Source organism: Haliotis asinina, chromosome 3, assembly GCF_037392515.1.
Source record: "Haliotis asinina isolate JCU_RB_2024 chromosome 3, JCU_Hal_asi_v2, whole genome shotgun sequence".
In the NCBI taxonomy this organism is placed as follows: domain Eukaryota; kingdom Metazoa; phylum Mollusca; class Gastropoda; order Lepetellida; family Haliotidae; genus Haliotis; species Haliotis asinina.
In genome coordinates this window covers 43,989,740-44,013,430 of record NC_090282.1, presented here as the reverse complement: position 1 = coordinate 44,013,430, position 23,691 = coordinate 43,989,740, and the positions used below count along the sequence as shown (strand labels likewise).

Below are 23,691 nucleotides of genomic sequence, written 5' to 3'. Positions count from 1 at the left end.
GGAGCAGTTGTGACTTCTGTCAGTGCAATGGGCAATACCATTAACAGCGTCATCATCAGGTTGACTATCAGGGTAGGCTGCCCCAGTGGATATTGGGTAGATTGTATGTACATCACTTTCAGCTTGACTGTCTGTGCACACTGACTCTGTGTTGTAGTGGCTAGATTCTGTGTGTCCATAGATCAGAAGGTGAAAGGTTAGTTCCTTGGGTGAAATATATTAAAAGATGGTACTTGTTTTACGGTGTGGAGATCAGTGTTAAGGGGATAAAACAAGGCTAGTCACTGTAAATCATGCTTATGTCCAGACCAGTGCAAGCAGCAGCTGATACATCTGACCACATACATGCACATCACTGAACACATGCATTAATCTTGAAAGAACCTTTCAGTCTGATCTCCACCAGCTCACTGCATAGCTGTGGTTGTCTGGTTTGTCTGTTGTTAGATGACTGGCTGGTTTGTACGTACATTCACATTATGGGATGGTTGGCTGATTTATTGATTGACTTTGGTTGTACACTGGTTTATGGGTAGTTAGATGGTTTGCCTAGACTAACAGCTAGTCTCTGAAATGAACATATTTTACTGAAAAAACGTTCATAGTGAAAAAAAATAATATAATGAAATGGAGCCCTGAGTCTTTCTTCATTTCCTGAAGCTAAGGAAATCTAGACTTGCCACATTTTCTAGACTTGCGTGGGCTTTCTTGGATATATATACTTCAGGGTCTGTACGACCATGCCAAGATTCATAGGCTATTATATGATTGATTTAGCATCTATTGGATGGTTAGCTGGTGTACATGGTGTTGGATGGTTAGCTGGTGTACATGCTGTTGGATGGTTAGCTGGTGTACATGGTGTTGGATGGTTAGGTGGTGTACATGGTGTTGGATGGTTAGGTGGTGTACATGGTGTTGGATGGTTAGGTGGTGTACATGGTGTTGGATGGTTAGGTGGTGTACATGCTGTTGGATGGTTAGCTGGTGTACATGGTGTTGGATGGTTAGCTGGTGTACATGGTGTTGGATGGTTAGCTGGTGTACATGGTGTTGGATGGTTAGCTGGTGTACATGGTGTTGGATGGTTAGGTGGTGTACATGGTGTTGGATGGTTAGGTGGTGTACATGGTGTTGGATGGTTAGGTGGTGTACATGCTGTTGGATGGTTAGCTGGTGTACATGCTGTTGGATGGTTAGCTGGTGTACATGGTGTTGGATGGTTAGCTGGTGTACATGGTGTTGGATGGTTAGGTGGTGTACATGGTGTTGGATGGTTAGGTGGTGTACATGGTGTTGGATGGTTAGGTGGTGTACATGGTGTTGGATGGTTAGGTGGTGTACATGGTGTTGGATGGTTAGCTGGTGTACATGGTGTTGGATGGTTAGGTGGTGTACATGGTGTTGGATGGTTAGGTGGTGTACATGGTGTTGAGTGGTTAGCTGGTGTACATGGTGTTGGGTGGTTAGGTGGTGTACATGCTGTTGGATGGTTAGGTGGTGTACATGGTGTTGGATGGTTAGGTGGTGTACATGGTGTTGGGTGGTTAGGTGGTGTACATGCTGTTGGATGGTTAGCTGGTGTACATGGTGTTGGATGGTTAGGTGATGTACATGGTGTTGGATGGTTAGGTGGTGTACATGGTGTTGGATGGTTAGGTGGTGTACATGGTGTTGGATGGTTAGGTGGTGTACATGCTGTTGGATGGTTAGCTGGTGTACATGGTGTTGGATGGTTAGCTGGTGTACATGGTGTTGGATGGTTAGGTGGTGTACATGGTGTTGGATGGTTAGGTGGTGTACATGGTGTTTGATGGTTAGCTGGTGTACATGGTGTTTGATGGTTAGCTGGTGTACATGGTGTTGGATGGTTAGGTGGTGTACATGGTGTTGGATGGTTAGCTGGTGTACATGGTGTTGGATGGTTAGGTGGTGTACATGGTGTTGGGTGGTTAGGTGGTGTACATGGTGTTGGGTGGTTAGGTGGTGTACATGCTGTTGGGTGGTTAGCTGGTGTACATGGTGTTGGATGGTTAGGTGGTGTACATGGTGTTGGATGGTTAGGTGGTGTACATGGTGTTGGATGGTTAGCTGGTGTACATGGTGTTTGATGGTTAGCTGGTGTACATGCTGTTGGGTGGTTAGCTGGTGTACATGGTGTTGGGTGGTTAGGTGGTGTACATGCTGTTGGGTGGTTAGCTGGTGTACATGGTGTTGGATGGTTAGGTGGTGTACATGGTGTTGGATGGTTAGGTGGTGTACATGGTGTTGGATGGTTAGGTGGTGTACATGGTGTTGGATGGTTAGCTGGTGTACATGGTGTTGGATGGTTAGCTGGTGTACATGCTGTTGGATGGTTAGGTGGTGTACATGGTGCTGGATGGTTAGCTGGATTATGCTGATGTATGATTTACTGGTTGCATGAGGGTTAGCTTATTACGTGATAGTTTTATTTAGTTGGATAGTTTACTATTTTTTTGTTGCTTCTTATACTTTGCTTCTTTTCTGTTTATCAGATTCTTGATTAGATGACAACCATACTATCACAACCATACAGTCACTGTTTTCAACAGCATATTCTACTGATGAAATTACATGAAACTCTTAGTGTAGTGAGGTAAATATGATATAACTGAGCAAGTGCGGCCAAACTTTGGAATAATGAATTTTGTATGAATGTATGTATTGTTTCTCTGTTAACTCTTTGAAGTGAGTGTGGTCCACAAACAGCCTGATCCTCTTCCCATGCATATCTATGCAAGCCACAGACGGAACAGCTGATGTTTTGGTGGGAGGAAGTGCATGTTGCTAGCACTACGGAGGGGGGAATGCATCCATCTTGTGTCTGTCAACCACACATGTCTGTCATACCTGTCTACAAAATGTATGTCAGATGCGTACATCCTTCAAGGGACCGGTATAGGTCTACAGTGTTATTCTCAAGATACTCAGCTCTGCTCCACCCAGTAATCTTGTGTAACAGAGATCCACTTTTATATTAGACCTGTGTTAAAAACAGTTGTTTGTATTTGTGGCTTATAGCTATCATCCTAAATGCACATGGTAGGAAATAGTCTCTCATGTCAGAGGATGTCACTGTGTTGTCAGGACCACAAGAGGAAGAACAGACAGGGATGTGAACACATGGGAACACATGTAGGAAATGAATATATCAGAGGTATTTTCAGGCCTGAAGATAATCTTATTTCTAGAAATTAGTGGAATAGATTGTCTGATTGAAATGAAGAGTACAGTGAAGATAAGCTAGCAGTGAGTGGCCTATGCTTATCTGGAACTTAACTGTATATTGAATACTGGCTTATAAAGGGTAGCACACAGAAAACATACAATGATAAGTTCTGCTTCTTCTGTTTTGTTATAGGGATTGTGCTTTTAGCTGGTCGCACCAACACATATTTTTGTGTAACTTTTCCAAACTAACTGTTACATACCCATGTTGTGTTTAACTTGGCCATTTGTGTGAGTGATCTTTGTGTGTAACACACACATGCACACGCGCCCACGCACGCGCGCCCACGCACGCACGCACGCACGCACGCACGCACACACACACACACACACACACACACACACACCATGTGTGTAGCAGGCGGATGTTGTGTGTAATTTCCTTATGTTGTATGTAACTTCCCCATGTTCTGTGTAACCACCCCATGTTTTGTGTAAGTTCCCTATGTTGTATGTAAATCCCCATACACCCACCCCACCCCACACGTTATGTGTACCCCCCACACTGTGTGTAACCACCCCATGTGTGTAGTATGCTGATGTTTTGTGTAACTTCCCCTTTTTGTGTGTTACTGCCCCATGTTTTGTGTAACTTCCCCATGTTGTGTGTCAACCCCCATCCCCCCATTCCCCCATCCCACCCACCCACCCACCCACCCCATATTGTATGTGTGTAGCAGGCCCATGTTGCATGTAACTTCCCCATGTTGGGTGTCAACCTGCATCCCCCCATTCCCCCATCCCACGCAACCCATGTCTTGTGTAAACACCCCATATTGTATAATGTGTGTAGCAGGCCCATGTTGCATGTAGCTTTCCCATGTTGTGTGTCAACCCCCATCCCCCCATTCCCCCATCCCACACAACCCATGTCTTGTGTAAACACCCCATATTGTATAATGTGTGTAGCAGGCCCATGTTGCATGTAACTTTCCCATGTTGTGTGTCAACCCCCATCCCCCCATTCCCCCATCCCACACAACCCATGTCTTGTGTAAACACCCCATATTGTATAATGTGTGTAGCAGGCCCATGTTGCATGTAGCTTTCCCATGTTGTGTGTCAACCCCCATCCCCCCATTCCCCAATCCCACACAACCCATGTCTTGTGTAAACACCCCATATTGTATAATGTGTGTAGCAGGCCCATGTTGCATGTAGCTTTCCCATGTTGTGTGTCAACCCCCATCCCCCCATTCCCCCATCCCACACAACCCATGTCTTGTGTAAACACCCCATATTGTATAATGTGTGTAGCAGGCCCATGTTGCATGTAGCTTTCCCATGTTGTGTGTCAACCCCCATCCCCCCATTCCCCCATCCCACGCAACCCATGTCTTGTGTAAACACTCCATATTGTATAATGTGTGTAGCAGGCCCATGTTGCATGTAGCTTTCCCATGTTGTGTGTCAACCCCCATCCCCCCCATTCCCCCATCCCACGCAACCCATGTCTTGTGTAAACACCCCATATTGTATAATGTGTGTAGCAGGCCCATGTTGCATGTAACTTTCCCATGCTGTGTGTACTGACCATACGTTAAGTGTAACCTTCTATGTGGAGTGTAGCCTTACCATGTTGTGTGTAACTACCCAAACTTAAGTGTAACTTTCCATGTTAATTGTAACCTCTCCATGTTGTGTGTAACCACGACAAGTGAAGTGATACTTCTGATGTTATGTTTAACATCCCACGTTGTGTGTAGCCACCATAGACTTAGTATAACCTTCAGGTGATGTATATATTCAACCCACTGTGTGTAACAAGCATAAGTTAAGTGTAACCATCAGATGATTTGTGTAACTGTTCCATGCAGTGTGTAAGCCGAAGCATGCAACTGTCATTCCCTGCTGCAGACAGCTTGTCTTCCAACATGTGCGGTAATGTGTTGCTCAGCTAATAGACCCAGATTCCATAAGAAAAAATCCCTCTTTCTCTAGTGAGCTGGGTTTTCTTGCAGGTAATGCTACCTCATCTTGGGGTTGATGAGAATGGATGCCATTCTCAGCAGGTGAGACATCTATGTACATTTTATGATGTCAGGCGGTTGTCTGGTCTGCTCATCACAGTAATATGTCAGCAGTGATTTGCTGGTTTAGGAGAGCACACACAGAAATTTTGAATGATGCATGCAAATTTTGGTATGAATAAACTGAACAAGCACACATGGACTTATTGCACTCATTTTGTGATGGTTAGCCTTCATATGCCAGAAACCCTTTACATTATACCTTTTTTGGTTGCAGCGGTATTTACAGATTAAGAGCTTAGTATTTTGCCACTTCATAACTGCTATCTGTATATGCACAAAAATATAATGATATGGACTGTACATTACCATAGATAAGCCGACCCCCTAACTTAACCCTTGAAATCTGCTGAGTGTCAAAATGGTATGTTTCATACATAAGCTGATCCCCAAATTCATTGTGTGTAAATAGGTAGGTTAAAATCTTAATAATGACTGAGAGCAAAATATTTTGAAAATATGAAAACTGTATATTTTAATATGTGTTTTATTGATCATTTATAACAAAGTGCCTGTACTCATTGTAAACTTCCAAGCAGGTGTACTGCTAACCTGTAAGATTGTCCTGACAGGGCATTGACGACCTGAAAAATACTTTTGTGAAATTGTATCCCATAGATAAGCTGACCCCCTTCACCAGACTGCTTTTTTTATAGTCGACGCCCCGTCCGTCCGTTATCATTTTGTTTCCAGAGCATAACTCAGAAACCGTTCAAAACCATTATTTTTAGACCAAACTTGATAGATATAATAATCGCAACCTATAGTTGTGCCTTTTGCTATTTACAGTGTTTTAACATTTTTATTTCTTTTGTTTTTCCATGGGACACTTTAGTGTTAGCCTTAAGGTGAGTTGGGCTTCGTTTCCGGAGCAGAACTCAAAAACCGTTCAATATATTTCCGCAAAACTTGGTATATAAGTGCAGACCCCAAAGTGGTGCCTTTTGCTATGTACAGGTTGTTGTGATTTCTTGTTTTCTCAGTTTCCTTAGAAACGTTTTGGGCTTAGTCTCAAAATGGAGAGATGGGCTTCATTTCCAGAGCAGAACTCAAAAACTGTTCAATATTTTTCTGCAAAACGTAGATATATCAATCGGAACCTAAAGTGGTGCCTTTTGCTATGTACAGGTTTTTGTGATTTTTTATTTTCTCGGTTTCCATGGAAAGGTTTCAGGCTTACTTTCAAAAGTGAGAGGTATGTTTCGTTTCCAGAGCAGAACTCAAAAACTTCTGAATATCTGTCAGTAAATCTTGGTAGGTATTATGTGGAAGACCCTAGTGTGGTGCCTTTTGGTATTTACAGGTATTTATGATGTCTTATTTTCTCAGTTTCCTTAGAAATGTTTCGGGCTTAGTCTCAAAATGGAGAGATGGGCTTTGTTTCCAGAGCAGAACTCAAAAACTTCTTAATATCTGTCATTTAAACTTGGTAGATATGTGTGGCAGACCCCAAAGTGGTACCTTTTTGTATTTAAAGGTTTTGTGATTTATTATTTTCTTGGTTTCCATTGACACATTTCGGACTTCGTTTCCGGAGCACAACTCGAAAACCATTTCATATCTTTCAAAAGACCTTGGCAGATATGTGAGACAGATCTTGAAATGGTGACTTTATCTGATTACAGATATATGGCATTTATTTTTTTCATGAATTCCATGGAAACAATTCAAACTTAGTCTAAAAACACAATAAGTAACTGTCAGATGATTTGTCCTTTCAAACATGTGGGGGTCGAGGGGATATGTCATCTTCTGTTGACTCTTGTTTTGGTACTCAAAATTTGGCTTATCTATGGTGTTATGCCCAGTGGGAAAGAATTGAGGGTAAAATTTTTCATGAACATGGGAACTCCCTCATCTGGATCTGGAATATCAGAAAGCCTGTTACCTTTTCTACCAGGCAATATTTATGTGATTTGATACTACATAGCATGCTTCTATATGAAAATCTGGTTCGAGAATAGTGAATTTCAACTTCCCACAGTGCCAACTACACTCTAATGTGTCTTACTTACTTAACAGCAACATAGCTTTTCAATCTGTTACACAGCAGTCAACATCAAAGGGATGTGTTTCATTTGACAGCGGTGTTGATTAGTTACATGCCTTGATTGTTTGGCAGTCATTGTAATTTGATTTAGAGGATCCCATCAATTTACATGTGCCAGTGAAATTGGCCAGCTAGTCAATTAACAAGACATTGAGACATTTGCAAACAGTATTTGAGAAAATGCAAGGCCCAAACTAAAGTAAGGAATGATTTTTGTGTCACTTTTAAATTATCAGTGTTTAACACATAGTTTCATTACTAAAGGTCCTGTCAAATGGCACCTCATTTGCATATTTATCAGATTGTTATTACAGAACTTTGGATTGGTGTTCATGACACCATTAACACTTACAGCGTGTTTTTATTTTTTGGTGACTGTGTTAAAGAATACCTGATGTTCTTTATATTGTCCAAAACAGAATCCTTTCAGTCTGTTTCCCTAGAGTTATGATCAAGGAAATGGAGTTTTTTATTCAACCAAGCAAAACATCAGTATGACAAGATCAACATGCTTCCAACAAAATGGGCCATTTCTACCTATTTCGCACTCAGCCATACCCAAGTGATGCATAAATCTCTCACCATGTATTGCCAAAGTGTGTTTTGGAATGACCTGTTAAATATTCAGAACTAAACAAATATATGGGGTTTGTAAACAGGGCATATGGTACAAGAGTTATGATGATAAGGCCTGTACAGCGACTGATGAAGGAAGTTGATAAAGTATCAGCCTTCCTATAATAGAGCTACTGAAAGCGTGTCTTCCTCCCCATCATATGGTAGGTCATCCACACCAGTTGCAAAATATGCAGTACTTTCAATTTCAGTAATATTCACTGATACCTAAAGAACAATTGCTTCAGGCTTGGGTTTGATGGAAAATTACGGAATAGTTTCATTGTACATATGCTGAATTTAAACTTGAACTTCATTAATGAGCAAATATTGTTTTGCACCATGGAAACCAATATTTAAAGCCTCTGCATTCTGATCAGCACTACAGGGGTGGAAATAACTTAATGATTGCTAGTGTTCTCGGTTACAGTGCCACATGTAAGATCACTTGCCCTGATAATTTTTCCACCATACCGACTGATTTTCTCATGGAAGTTTTAAATAAAACAACAAAATTAACACTGGAAGATCAACTGGACACCAGTATATAGCATGATATACAAATTTGCTTGCCTGACAGAAAAGAACACTGGACTTAGACATCGAGCAGTGGGTTATTTCCACTCCTGCACTGCATATTATACACAAGGATTACATATTACAGCAAAGCAGTCCTCAAATGGTTGGGTCTTATGGCAGAGGAAAGGCAATAGATACACACCTGGAATTCCACACAACAGAAGAACATTTATTCACAATAATAACAATAATCATTGGTTGAACCTACAAAGGAAGTTTTCATTCCTCTTTGGCTTCACTTAGGGTGTTTTCTTTTAAAGATGTGTTTTCACATTTTGTATCTCAGCATGGTACATCTGTGTAGCAGGAAGTGAATTCCACCTCCTCTTCAACTTAACAGCTTTCATCAGACCAAAGCTGAAATGAAAGGCAAATATTCCATTTCAGTCATGATAAGCTATCTCCTGCTTTATCCTAGGATGGAAACCCCATTATAGAAGTATTAAGAAGACACTTTCCAAGAGTAGTATGTTTTCTTATATCCTGAAGTACTGCAGTATGTGTTAGTGAGAGGATGTGATGCAACTCTGTCTCTGCACACCTGCACACTTGTGCATGAGTCATGTCATGCTGCTGGCTCTACCTGCATGCAATAGCACCAAATGCATGTAGGAAAGTTGAAAAAGAAAAATGCACAAATGCTCATGTGTGCATATTTCCAGGCCAAGAACAGCTTTTGCTCTTTCTAACTTATTTGATTTTTGTAGGAAGAGATACTTGTTTGTATGAAATGGATGGTGGAACAAGAGTGCTAAATATGAGGGTTTAGGTTTCTGTTGAGGTTGTTCCATGCACGTAATATGGTGGTGATGGTAAGAGGTTTGTGTCAGTTATTTACAGATTTATATTAGACAGACTTCCTTAGTGACAAAGGTTTGTACATGGTTATGCAAGTGGAACAGTGTATGTACTAATGAATTAATTATCCTTCATTGGTTCACCTTTGAGTCACCAGTAAAGTGTTAATTTAAGTCTTTTATTTAATTCTGAACAATCTGTATAGCCTCAAGTATCATTGAATTTTTGTAGTTGTCTTCTGGAATAATCCAGTCTTCTGGAATAATCCAGTCAATCTGATTTTTCATTCTTTGTGTTGAATTTCCACTGCTTGAGTGTAGTGTTTTGACTTAAAGGCCATCATTTGGAGCTGTAGCAGTTGGGTTGTCTTCAGACAACATTCTTCATGGTCAACTGCGGAGTCAGACTACTCGTAGTGCAGTCAGTATTTATTGTATTTTTGTGATGGAAGATATGATTGATAGACTCAGCTAACTCACTGGATGCATAGATGATCTGATTGCTTTTACCAATGAAACAGCTGTTACTGTTGTTGTTTTTGTTTTGTCCCTGCCAATTATTTTTGTCAGTCTCTTCTGTCAACTGTATTAGTACTTTATATTCAAGTTGCTGACATGCAATTCACTGACAATGGCCGATATCCAACTGTTAATGATGCATGGTGTGATACATGCACTTCACTAGTTGTAAGCTGATCCTGCTGTACCGTCCTAAGATAGGATTCATCCTTCCCTAACAGATAGTGGATACAGATTTGTTTCATTTGTTAGCTATGAAGATGGGAACGAGATAGAAACTAATATCAGCAATATCAGGACATGGGATTTGTCTCCTTTTTCCAAGCATCAGGATGTGAAGCAGATGCTGACATTAGTATGTGGGATTTACCTCCCTTTTTAAAGAATCAAGATGTGAAGCAGACCCTGACATCAGGATTTATCTCCCATTTACAAACATGAGGATGTGAAGCAGATTCTGACATCTGTATATGGGATTTATCTCCCTTTCATCAAGTATATTCGAATGTGGAATAAGTATTTACTGATGTTGTGACAGTGCATAGAAGGAGCTAGAAGGAGCTGAAAGGAGCAGGTTACATTGGGACTATGTGTTTTCATTCTTTGTCTCATATGGGTTGCTGACATTGGCATTCAGGTTTGCCACAGTCTGAGAATGAATCTGGTTAAGCCAGATTCCATCACAAGGACACATCTTTCCGCGCATGTTTGTTCTTCTGCCAAATGGTGGCAGTCCAACAAACACAAGTTTTTGTCCCCCTGCACTTTTTTTCCCAAGAAGTGACTTTGTCAACGAAGCAATAAACACAGTAATTGCATTACCAGCATTACACAGTGATGTGGTTGCATCATGGATTCACACCCTTGAGAGTTCCTCGTTAACTGCTGATGCTAGTGCTGGAGGTTGTGTTGAAGGATGGTTGAGAAACCTTGTCAAAGGAACATAAATTTGGACTAAAACAATGCAGCTCTGAATCAGTTCACAGTACCTGAGCTTTCTCATGCAGATAGGTACCCTGTAATAGTCACTCCACTTTCCCCTGCAGATAGGTATCTTCTAAAGCCCACTGTGCATTCCATTCGGACATGTACCCTCAAAAAGTCAGTGCTCAATCCCCTGCAGACAGGTACCCTCTGAAAGCCACTGCACAATCCCTGCAGACAGGTACCCTCTGAAAGCCACTGCACAATCCCTGCAGACTGGTACCCTCTGAAAGCCACTGTGCAATCCCCTGCAGACAGGTACCCTCTGAAAGCCACTGTGCAATCCCCTGCAGACAGGTACCCTCTGAAAGCCACTGCCCTGCCTACAGGTACCCTCTGAAAGCCACTGCCCTGCCAACAGGTACCCTCTGAAAGCCACTGCGCAATCCAACGCAGACTGGTACCCTCTGAAAGCCACTGAACATTCCCCTGCAGACTGGTACCCTTTGAAAGCCACTGCGCAATCCCCGCAGACTGGTACCCTCTGAAAGCCACTGTGCAGTCCCCTGCAGACAGGTACCCTCTGAAAGCCACTGCCCTGCCTACAGGTACCCTCTGAAAGCCACTGCCCTGCCAACAGGTACCCTCTGAAAGCCACTGCGCAATCCAACGCAGACTGGTACCCTCTGAAAGCCACTGAGCATTCCCCTGCAGACTGGTACCCTTTGAAAGCCACTGAGCATTCTCCTGTAGACAGGTACCCTCTGAAAGCCACTGCGCAATCCCTGCAGACAGGTACCCTCTGAAAGCCAGGGGACCTATTCTGTTGCTGTTCACACGATGCACTAGTACAATGTAGTACCATCTGAAACTTTCAAAAGGTTCTAGAAGATTTTAGCTTTGAACTTCTTGAGTTTCCAGATATTGCCTAGCATGGTTATTGTCCATGTTATTATGGAACATCCATTGTGAGATTACCTGTGTACATGTTCTTCCTCCATGTTTTTGTTTCCATAAGTTGACACAGCATTAGCATAAGTTGTTCTTCATTTAGGAATAACATGTCTGATTTATGTGACCAGGCTAGTTCTGACAAGTTCTTACACCCATAAACTCTTCCCTCATACACATGTAAACATATGTACCCATGCAGGGGGAAAAACCAGTACCATGTATCTTATATCACATCATTGCCATGTATACTTTTCACTTAGATCATCACATCAAAGCAATTCAATAGGGTAGAGAAACTGCTCTGATTTTTTGGAAATTCTTTGTCAAATGGATAAATAGTGTTGTCTGTGTGTATCCAGCATTGTTTTCTCATTTACCCAGGATGCCTTGAGATGCTGTGTGCCAGATCTCTATCTTACACAAGGCATCTGTTAGCTGGCTGCCTGGAGATGGGAGTGATACACTCAGATCCTGCTGCACAGGGGGCCATATGCTACAGCAGCTTACTACACCAGTAAACAGATCTATCAGCAAAATAGGCTTCAACTATAACTTATCCAGATCTTCAATTTTCTTATATTACTGATGCCACACCCAGTTAATCATTTCTTTGTCAGATTTATTTCCAATGATGAGGATCGCAGCTGCAGTAATTGTTTTTGAAATACTGTAGATTTTAGGTGGTAATTCAGCTTAAAAATGTTTTTAAACATCCTTGAAGTTGTGTCAGTGATGCTCACCAATTCCAAATTGAAGTTCATCGTGATTTCCAGAGCAGCAATATCTATATCTAGAATGTATTTTTTTTACCCACAATGGCTCATTTACTCAGCTATTTCCACTTGTAGGCATTTGGATGGCCTAGTGGTGAAAGCATTCACGTGTCACAGTTAAGAGCTTGGTTCATTTCCCATATGTGTTCAATTCATCATGTTCATTTCCTGTGTCTCCCTGGAGTGTTAATATTTGAATATTGCTCAATGGGACCTAAATCTCAGCTTAGTATTGCATCCTTCATTCAGGTAGCCATTTCTTAGACAGTGACCTGGTTTACTGCATGGTGACATTTTGTTTGATGTTTTGGTATTTGATACTGTACACCTTTACTTATCTCTCATACCTTTGACAGTACAGCTTTTGATTAAGTCCAAGTCTCAGTGTATGAACAGGTCTGTCTTCAATGTAGTGGCAGTTGAGTGGTTCAGTCATTGTCAGACTGACTGAATATATCTATAAAAAATGAGTGAAATCATTGAGGGTATGTGCAATATTAGTGTAGACATTCACATCCCTGGGCTGAGACAAGTAGGTTCATTAAGCAGATTGTGCTCCTGTTGTCTTGGGGTGACTCCGTGTAAACTTGGCCTTTGATTTGTCACGAGCTGGTCCCGGGCTGAATTCCCCACCTGGGTGCTGTGTGTGCCTCCCAGGCTGTCCCCCTGTCCAGCTGTCTGCATGAGTAATGCAGAGGTTTATCACTTAGAGATTAACCCAGAAACTGCACCTAAGGTTCACTATTCATTGTGTCCTTAATTTTTCTTCTTCATCATCATCATCATCATCATCATCATCATCATCATCATCATCATCATCATCATCACATGTGAAGGTCACAGGCCCATATTCATATTGATATACATACTCCAAACAGGTATTAAGGTGTGAATGGAAAAAGGAAACAACTTCTCAGAATTCATAGCATTTACTTGTCTACCTGCATAGATTATCCTGCAACACCAGTGCAAAATATCAGTACCCTATAGCTATACTGGAATTTATAGAATTGTAATACCTATTTTCTATTTTCCTAACTTCTCTCTCATTTTGTATGTGTAATAGATAAAACGAGGTAAATTGTTGATGTTATCTGTTCTGTTTTGTTTAAGGATGTTGCTAAATCTACTGTACATATAGGCCAATTTCAGAGATACATCAATATTTAACTACTTTCCTATGTTATTATGTAAATGTAAGACATTCTTACACTGTAGTCCAGGTTCAACTGGCATAAACATGGATGTTGACTGTTTTCATTTGGAATGCAAGCAGGTTGAATGATAATGCAGTCTTCAAGTATATTGTGTAGATACTGCCAATAGCACGGATTCCTTGTCACATCCATCAGTCTGCACATTACATCACCTTGTCACACGTATTCCACACATTGTGTTCTGCAATACATATGATATATATAAATGATGGTGTGAAATGATTCTAATCAGTGACTCAACATTTCAGAATGTATAACTATGTCACATGTTTTATACAGATTTGCATTTTACTGGCAGATAGATATTGATTCTTTGGAAACTTCCATCACAGCTGTCAAGCTTTCAGATATCAGTATTTATCTTGAATTCAGTCAGCTACAAGTGTTGGTAAAAATTCCCAAATTGAAATTAATCAGGTTATTATTATTGTAGACTTAATAGTTTCATAGTTGTGTATATATGCCATAGTTTGACATTAGTGCATTGAATGAAATGAGAAAGTATGAACCTTGCCTAAAGGTTTTATTCTCCATTTGCCCATCAAGAGAACTTTGCTCAAGGTTATACATACAATACATAGACATACTATTAACTTTGGAAATTAAGATGATTTTATTTCATAGAATATATTCTTTTTGCATATTCAGTATGATTTGTAATATATGCAGTGGTAGTTGTTGATAATATTGGATTATCAATGTGTTTCATTTTCCAAAGTTTGTAAACTAGATATGAACTCTTAGTCTGTATGAGGGTATCATATTCAATTGAGGACAAGTTACTGACACACAAAGATGGTAAAAACAGTTTGGGACAGTGACTTTGTGTTGGAAAATTTGGATTCGGATGAATACTTTTCATAAATATAACAGTATATGAATGATTGAGTTAGAAATGTGTGTTGTTTGGCTGCAGACTATGTTTGATCCATGATGACTGTATAACCAGGCCACTTATAACATGTAACATCTGTACCCGGGAACCATCATCAGGTCCTTTCGTCTGTTTCTTTCAAAAGTACACTTGTATTGCTGTCGTGATTGATGATCACACTAAGACATTCCTATATTTTTTCTGAAATGTATTCATTCATTGCTGGAAACACTTGCTTACTTTTTGTATGTACCGGTAACTTGGAGATGATTTTGTTTCTTAAAAGTGTCTGAATGTAGAGTTATTACTCATTACTGGCCATCATTAATCATTTGCATCATGTACGTCCTGTTAGGTATTCAGGTATACATCAGTTGTACACTACCACACAGTGGGTACATTTTGGTGGTTGTTTAATGCCATGCTCAGCAGTATTCCAGCTATACGGTGGCTGTCTGTAAATAGTCGAGTCTGAACCAGACAATCCAGTGATCAACAGCTTTACCATTGATGCAAATGGGATATGAGGACATGGTCTGTCAAGATTTTGTTGGTGGTCACTTACAAGCAATTTTTGCCAGAAACCAATTCTAACACAGAGGGGCCAACAGTGTAGTGACACAAGAGTGTGCCATGATTTACCATATTGACCAAACAATCTATTCAGATTGTAGGGTTAATGATTCTATCCCCAAATGATTTGTTAGTATAAATCATCTAGTTCTCTTAGTTCAGTTTTGTGGAGGAGACTATGACAGTGAGACTTGACACAATTCTTTTTATTGTGTTGGTGGGTGTTGAGTGTCACAGTGTTTGTCCTCCCTACAGATTGAGCGGAGCATCCCCCTTCCTTGGAGACCACCAGCAAGAGACATACCACAACATCACCGCTGTCAACTACACATTTGATGAGGAGTACTTCTCGCAGACCAGTGAACTCGCTAAAGACTTTATTAGAAAACTCTTTGTCAAAAACACAAGGTAAACAGGGCAGTAAGATGTGTATGCATGGAGACATTTTTTACCTCACCCAACTGAAGGCTAATGTTGTAGCCTGTTTGTCTGTCATCTCTCATGTGTTGACCATTGTAAACATCATCTCCTTAGAAAGAATATTTTGTACGAATGACCATAACACAGCCTTTTTTTCCCCAAATCCCTTAAAATTTGATACATGTGTATTTAGTACATTTTTTTTTGATAATATGTATTTTGACCTTTTCACAACAACAACAACAACAATGAAAGCTGATCTTGTGGCCATTCCAAGGACATATAGGTTATGAAAATTAGTATGTGTGTTATGTGAATTGTATGTTTCTTTTTTGACAAAATTTTAAACTAAATGAAATTTTCTATGTTTATGCACATGCTCTTCATCCTTGCTAGAATCTGATTTTAACCAGAATTACCCACCATATTCTGTAAGCCTAGACTAGTGAAAACAGATTAAAGCATGTACTCAAGTATTTTACATTAGTAAGTAAATGATATGTGTTAAGTTATTGCCACTAGTTTGAGACATGTGAAAAAGTCAACAGTTTAGAAGTAGTTTTCTTCCAAGCAATCTTACTGCTGAACATTCATCCTGACTGTCTTGATTTGGGGCTTAACATAACTTTTATCAAGATTTATCAAGACTTATATAGCTTTCACAAGTATGTATGGTCGTTTGTTTACTTTCCCAATGAAAGTAGGGAACCTCATTTTTAATTTACGATGTAAAAGTGCAGGAGATGTATTAGAGTCAGTCAGTGTTGTGATAATAATTAATGTTTTCAGAGTACCACTTGCATTTTCTTATGACCATAGTTATTTTCACAAATGTCCCTCTTGAAAGATACCTGGTATATGACATGAAATTTGCATGTGTACAATTTTCAAGCAAAAAAAAACGTGGCAAAAAACAGAAACTAACAACTGTGTAAAGCAAAATGATTGTCAAAGTTAATTGTCTTCAGCGATTTATCAACCTTCTTAAAAATGGTTCAAATCAAGAATGACACCCCATGAAACTGTTGGGGGCTACAGTATTGTACATTTGCATCCTATGCATTGTGTTTAAGGGTGGTGTTAAAGAGAAATGGTGGTGTGTTCATGTGATGTCAGACTTGGAAAAGTGTGTTAATTATTCTACTTCTATCCAAATTGAAATTACAGGTTCCCCTACCTTTTTTGAAGTGTATACTATCCCTTTTACAAATTCGGGCAGATGCTGGCTTACTGAGATACCATGCCTCAGTTTAACATGAGATACCCCACTCCAGACACTTTACTCAGAGTCTGACAGTTTTATCCCCTTACTGGCGATCCCCCAAGAGCCACTGCTGTATGTTCCTCTAAACACAATGATCTCATTTGAACTGAGACATGATGTAGAGCTGAATGTTATAGGAGACTTAAAACTGGTATAGAAAAAAAAAATTCAAAATATGTTCTTGGTTCTTCATGGTTTTCATTTCATTATTTATTATTTAAATCTTTTCTGTATGTGTTTGCAGAAAAAGATCCAGTGTTGAAGAGTGCCTTGCTCATCCCTGGATAAAGGTACGTCAGTGATTCATTGTTTGTAACAGTGTTTGTTAGATACTGCAAGGATAGGGGCTGCATCAGTCATTGCAACGTCTGATTCAGGGGCCTTTCTCCTCTCAGTCTGTCTGTATTTTACTGAGACCCATGAATATCCGGGTTAGAATTAATCCTCAGTAACCCATATTTGTAGTAAGTGTAGCCTAACGAAATTGGGTGTTCATGCTGGCTGACTTGGTTGACTTATGTCATCATATCAGAGCTGAGACTGATTCTTATGCTCTTGATCACTGGATTGTCTGGCTTAGACTTTATTATTTACAAACTGCGGCCATATAGCTGGAATATCCCTGAGTAGTGTAAAACTAAACTCACTGTATATACTGAGAAGGAATCTCTGAGACATTTTATTAAGTATCTCTGTTGAAACTGATGGAAAACACTGATGTGAAATTATACAGAATAGCAAAATTCCTGTTGCTGCACTAAACCTAATGCACTTGTATCTGAAAACATATTTTCTATAAACATAGAAAAGTGTGATCCCAATGATTGTTTTCATATTCATCGAATATACAGTATATGCTTGATAATCAAAGTATGCCTGATCTCAAATATGCCTGCTTGCTTATGTTTTTGTAGAGGAAATATGTATTCATCTGAGAAGATTCCAGTGAGGTTGTTTTATTGCAGGGTTGCTTGGAGGAGCCCTTAAATCATTGAGCAATTGATAAGGTTAAGAAGGGTTATCTCCCTTGATGTGGTTTCTTGGTGCATGCCCTGTATCATGCTAGGGTACACAACTAAACAGCCTTGTATGCAGCAACTGTTGGTAACTAAGATGGTGTAGTAACATCAAATGCCTGTGAGTCTGTGAACATAGTCACACCTATCTGTCAAAATTGTCCACAATGGAAATGGCCCAAAAGAACTTAACTAATGATGTTTGAGACAAACATTTCTCTATATTGTCTGCAATAGATGAGGCACTATCTGCAAGGCTTGACATAAATTGGAATGACCATATCGTACTTAGCATTGTGGAGATTGTTTCTGTTTCCTAAAACTTTGTAAAAAGAATTTATGTCTTGTTATTATGCATTCATGTTCTCTTAATGCATGTTTGTTTGTTTCCCATTATCTATATACTGTAGTTTATGACTGTAGAGTGACCATGAGAACTAATAAAGATGTTACAATGTAACCAGTATCGTGGTGCTCCTCCCTGCTGTATGAATGTTCATCTAACAGTTGAAACTGACAAACTGTAGTTCAGTGTTGAACATGCTGCCAACAGTTCATCTAGTGGTTTTCCTATTCTTGTCCAAAGAGACCTCTATCCCATCCGTTGTTATTTTACAGGAATGCCTATATTTCTCTGTGAATTGTTGCTGTTTTGTCCTGTCCAGTTCATCACACATCATGATGCATTGATTCAGGGATTTTCATTCACTTCTAACATTCAGCCAATATAGTCCCACAAGTCACATGTTTTTATGCCCAAGAGAACATGTTTCAGATAAACATCGCAATTATCAAAAAGTAGTTGAACTATTTTGAGAAGTTATACGTTTGCCACCACTTTTATCACTGAACTGTCAAAGACTAGAAAATCTAACACCAGTAGAAGCATGATTTTGCATCTTCATATTTTTAGAAGCCAGCAAAACTGTTTTCCTTAAAGTAAAATATTTTTGTCACTTGATAGTTTTATTTGCACATACAAAACATCTAAAGAGATGTATTTTCAGTGTTTACACTTTCCTAACTTGCACAAATAAATCTCATGAATGACATCTTGTTTGCAGTTTTGTTAGACTGTATTTTTCTTTCAAGCTTAAGTAAGCAATACTCTCAGGCCTTCAGTGTACTAATCAAAGCATATTAATGCAAATTTTATGTGATTATTATAAATATTATTTACATTTGGAGCTTGTAGGCAATTTTGATCTATGTGGTTAATCTCTGGCGATTTCGTAGTTTAGTTTATTTGGTTCAAGCTTAAGTGATGTGCATCGATAACATGGCTAGATGTTAACTGTTGTAAGTTAATCCTTCTCACTGCGTAGCAGAAGAGATGACTTATGTTTGAAATAACTTTTATGTTTTGCTTCAACTTTCAGCCCCAAGAGAAACAGCAGGAGAATGCCAGGAGGTCTGCTGTGATCAACATTGACAACTTCAAGGCTTTCATGGCCAGGAAGAGGTGGAAGGTGAGGAGGAGCGTTGTTGCACATTACAGAATCAGTCAGGATGTTGATTAAACATCACATGCAACCAAATAAGTAAAACACATTCATAACTTATTCATGATATATAAAATGCATTGTTGATTACAAAAACAAAAGAAAACAAATAAAACTAGAAGCATATAATCGCAAATCAAAAGTGCAATATTTTGTACTTGGGTTTAGCTTCCTCAAAACGAAGAAGCCATGATACCTAACCCAATCAGAGCTGGTGGGTGTTCTCTCAGGTGTAACGAAGTCTTTTCATAGGTCACTGGTTCATTTGCTAATACCCTTAGCCAGCTCTTTGCTTATGGCTTATAAGCCCAATACATGTTAATTTCAAATTGCATGTGGTCAATGATTGAAATTGTGCATTATTGTCATTAGCAGACAGCCAGGCATACATATAGGTGTCAATAAACCAGACACTGATTTTTCTCTTTGACAGAGGCTGCTTATCACAATCAATGTGTTTCTTTTTTATGTAAGGAGTAGATTTATTTGTTTACATAACCAAGATTAGACTACTGCTCATGACCTCATACTCCAGGCAGACATACTGTTTCAGGCTCTGTGAACCTATTCACTGCGCATGCGTTATGAGAGCAGTGCAGCATAGCTGTTGAAACCAGTTTTCCCCCCAGCTCTTGGGGAAAATTAGTGAATAGTTTGAATTCCGATTTCACAGGCTTTTTTTCATCTTATTTCTTTTCAGGTATCAGAATCTGCAAAGTTGTGTGTTATGTTGCATGTGACCTTTAAGAAACATGTTTGAATCTGCCTGTATTTTCAGAGGTTTCAGATCAAGATACCTTTTCTGTGATTTAAATAGAACATTTGACAGCAGAATTAAAATACTGATGCTGTCTTTTAACATTTAGCTAATTTGCCTGTGGTACATTTTGTGCAACATCTTGGTACATCTTAACAGGGTAAGAAGTGACCTTCATCAACCCATGCTTGTCATGAAAGGTGACTAACACGATCAGATGGTTGGGCTCACTGACTTGGCTCATGTATGACGTGGTATCCCAGGTGGATGACAAAAGCCCCACAGATAAAAGCCTCTTTAGACAAGAGCCACAGATAATATATAAGAAAACAATTGAGATTTAACAAGATTTATTTACACCAAAGATCCCAATTGCATAGATCTGTGCTCATGATTGGGTCGTCTGGTTCAGACTTGATTATTTACAGCTTCTATCATATAGGTAGAACATGTGCAACCAAACAAATCACATTTAATTAAATGCTATAGATATACATGATTGAAAGACAGCAGCATGTATACATGCCATTCATGTCCCAGCCAAGTCCAAACATGAATCAATAAACACAAACAATGTGATGTCATGTGGAAAGAATGATGACAGCTCCAGTAAATAGTGATGTTGTCTGTATTCCAGCAATCTATGCAAGCAGTGAGAATCTGTAACAAATTATCCCGTAGTATGCTGAGGAAGAGTGTGGATACATTAGACAGTAGAAATGGCATCAATGAGGAGGTAAGATAGTGGTTTCTTTCACATCTTTTGCAGCAATATGACAGGAACTCGCAGTAGTTTCATGTAGGAATGAAATCGACAAGGTTATCACTTTGGATTGTGTCAGTGAACGTTTTCATTAACAGATTTTTAAAGCTGGCATTTCAATAGGTGTAAAGACTGATTCAGTTTCTTGTTGATGATGAAACATTTTTAGATGTAAGGAAATCCTTGTTGAATTCCCTGGCTGATCATTCATTTGTCTGCATGAGATGAAACCTTATTTTCAGGTGACTGGAACTTTGTTAACTTAATTATTTGTGAATGTTTCCTGTTGAATCATACTGGATGTCAATTCATGTCACTGGAGTGAGAGTGCATCAGTGACGAATCACATTTCAGGGGAAGTAACTCTTCCCACCTTAGCATTCATACATTCATTCGCTGTCATGTTAATAGGATTGCTTTGCTGACAATATTGCTTTTCACCCAGGAGTGCATGTGCTGTGTTCATCATGTGGATAGTGACAGAGTTGATGTTGTTAGTTTAAAGCCAGTTAGAATATGTTCATCTGTGTACAGTCATTCCATTGTACATGCTTTTACTCTTGTAATTATTAGCTATATGTATGGGAAGATATAACCAACATGACTTTGAGTCAAAAAACATGTCTGACCCTGAGAAGGCGATAGCCTGAAAAAAGTTAGAAGTAATTTCTGATGATTTTCTTCATGCACAGAACTCATTGCACACATACACTGGACCATGATGCACAAAAAGAGTTGTTTGGATTGGGAAATAAATGTAGACGATTCCCACAATCAAAACAGAACCCAGTTCTGAAGTTTCAATACCAGTTTTCCAGCCCCAAGGTCAGCACAACACTTTGATACAGATATGTGTGCTATATGGTATATATTTTGTACCATATGAAGTTGATCCATCAAACATTTGTGAATGACTCAGTAACTATGTTTTCACCATTTATCACATATGCTTGAACAGATACTTATGCATATATATGATCATAGCCAACATATTCCAAGTTAGCATGATAATGTCTAGCACCTGTTGGTTATGAATGGTTAGTAGTGTCTCTTATGAATATTCTAAGTGGCGCACAAATTAAAAGTTTGTTTTACAGTTTATTCATGCAAGGGAAACATGAGTGGTATGGATCACTGCATTTTCTGCTCAGACAAACATGTTCCACAATCTCTTTTAAGATTATCTTTATGCTGGAATATCTGTGATAATGAGAATCCTGCAATTTGCTGAAGGCCAAGATATGTTAGTGTAAGTTCATTTCAGTTTCGACATCAGTAGGCCCCTGAGCGCTGATTTATCAAACATGTGCAACCTGTTGAAGATAGCTCGACATAGATGTTCATATGTCAGTCTTTGTGAAAAGGAAATAACTTAGTTCAGTCAAGGGGGCAATGGGGTAGCTTACTGGTTAAAGCGTACTCTCATCACATTGAAGACCATGTTTGATTCTCCACATGAGTACAATGTATGAAACCCATTTCTGGTGTCCCCCACCATGATATTGCTGGAATATTGTGAAAGTGACATGAAACCATATTCATGCTCGAAAAACTCTCTATTGCATTTCACCTTTAAAAAGCTTTTTAACACCTGTTGACATTGTTCATTCTATGAAAACATCTTCGGGTGTCTTCAAGCTGTGATATTACTGTTAATCTGAGTTGCAAACCTAGACTACTGCGCCGAATACAAATGTTTTAGCATCAACCTTTCTTACTGTTTTGGAGAATATGACCAGGACAGCCTGTAACCTTTAGCATGATTTGGCCAGTCATGAATGTTCTAATGTTATATACACAAACATTTTAAACACTTTCTCTGTGCACTGACCCTGAGTAATAATCACTGAACCATTCATCTTGCTGGTTGTTTCATGCAATTCTGGTAGGAATATGTGTTTTTTCAAGGTATTTGTTGCTCGTATTTAGAAATTTACCATTGATGTGACAAATATCAGAACGAAAACATATTCCAGCTGGCAATGATTGAAATTAAGCTCGAAAGCCAAGGGTGTTTGTCATGACATTGATAAGAAACAATTCTTTAGAATTAAGGGAGTATGGATCGAATACTATTGCAGATTCCCAGTCCCACTGGAGTCTCCTTACATAGGATACCACAAAGTTTTACATTTTCACCTGAAGATATACCTGGTAAATATGGTAAACAAAATGCCATTTGTAAAGAGAGTATCCAAATTAGATAAGAACTTTCACCTTGATGATGATGCTTGATGATCTGCCGCAGTGTGTCAGTGGAGGTAGATTTTGGTGTCATTCTACCTTCAATAGCATGGCATGGCTTGCTCATTGTGCAGCATCTCAGTATGACTCATGTACATAGCTGTTAGCAGGTGATCAATATCACCTTGAAACTGACTTGATGAACAGGCCCATGTGATAATCACGGGTCATATTGTCATGTGTTTGCATACAGTAGCATTTTGTCTGTTTACATCATTGCTTATGTGGGAAATTGATTCTGATGGTTGGATGTTTCAGTTGGTGTCTTATCGTATCCCTCTTCCATTGTCACTAATTTTTCTTGCATGCATGTTTTGTTTTGTGTTTCACATTGTACATTACTGTACATCTATTTTTGTATTTGTTGTTACAAAAGATTGTTTGCTTTTCTGCATTTTGATGTGATTAACGTTTCATTAACTTCAGTAAATGTTGAGAACTATTTTAAAATCATCATCACTGATAAATTATGTTTTAATTATGAAGTTCTCTTCCTTGATTGTCTTTTGCTGTGCAGTAAGTGATATGGATAGAATATCAGGACAATAAATACACCATTCCTCTTAAAATG

General features: G+C 39.2%; 1 protein-coding gene across 2 annotated transcripts in view; it reads left to right on the top strand.

The window, feature by feature from the left end:
* Positions 1 to 23,691, top strand: part of LOC137278079 (death-associated protein kinase 1-like) — a 141,382-nt gene that overhangs the window by 41,519 nt on the left and 76,172 nt on the right. For both annotated transcript variants that reach the window (XM_067810166.1, XM_067810167.1), the window contains exons 6-9: positions 15,410 to 15,562; positions 17,083 to 17,128; positions 19,234 to 19,323; positions 20,751 to 20,849. In XM_067810166.1, the coding sequence (XP_067666267.1) occupies positions 15,410 to 15,562; positions 17,083 to 17,128; positions 19,234 to 19,323; positions 20,751 to 20,849 (388 nt within the window). The remainder of the gene's footprint in view (positions 1 to 15,409; positions 15,563 to 17,082; positions 17,129 to 19,233; positions 19,324 to 20,750; positions 20,850 to 23,691) is intronic.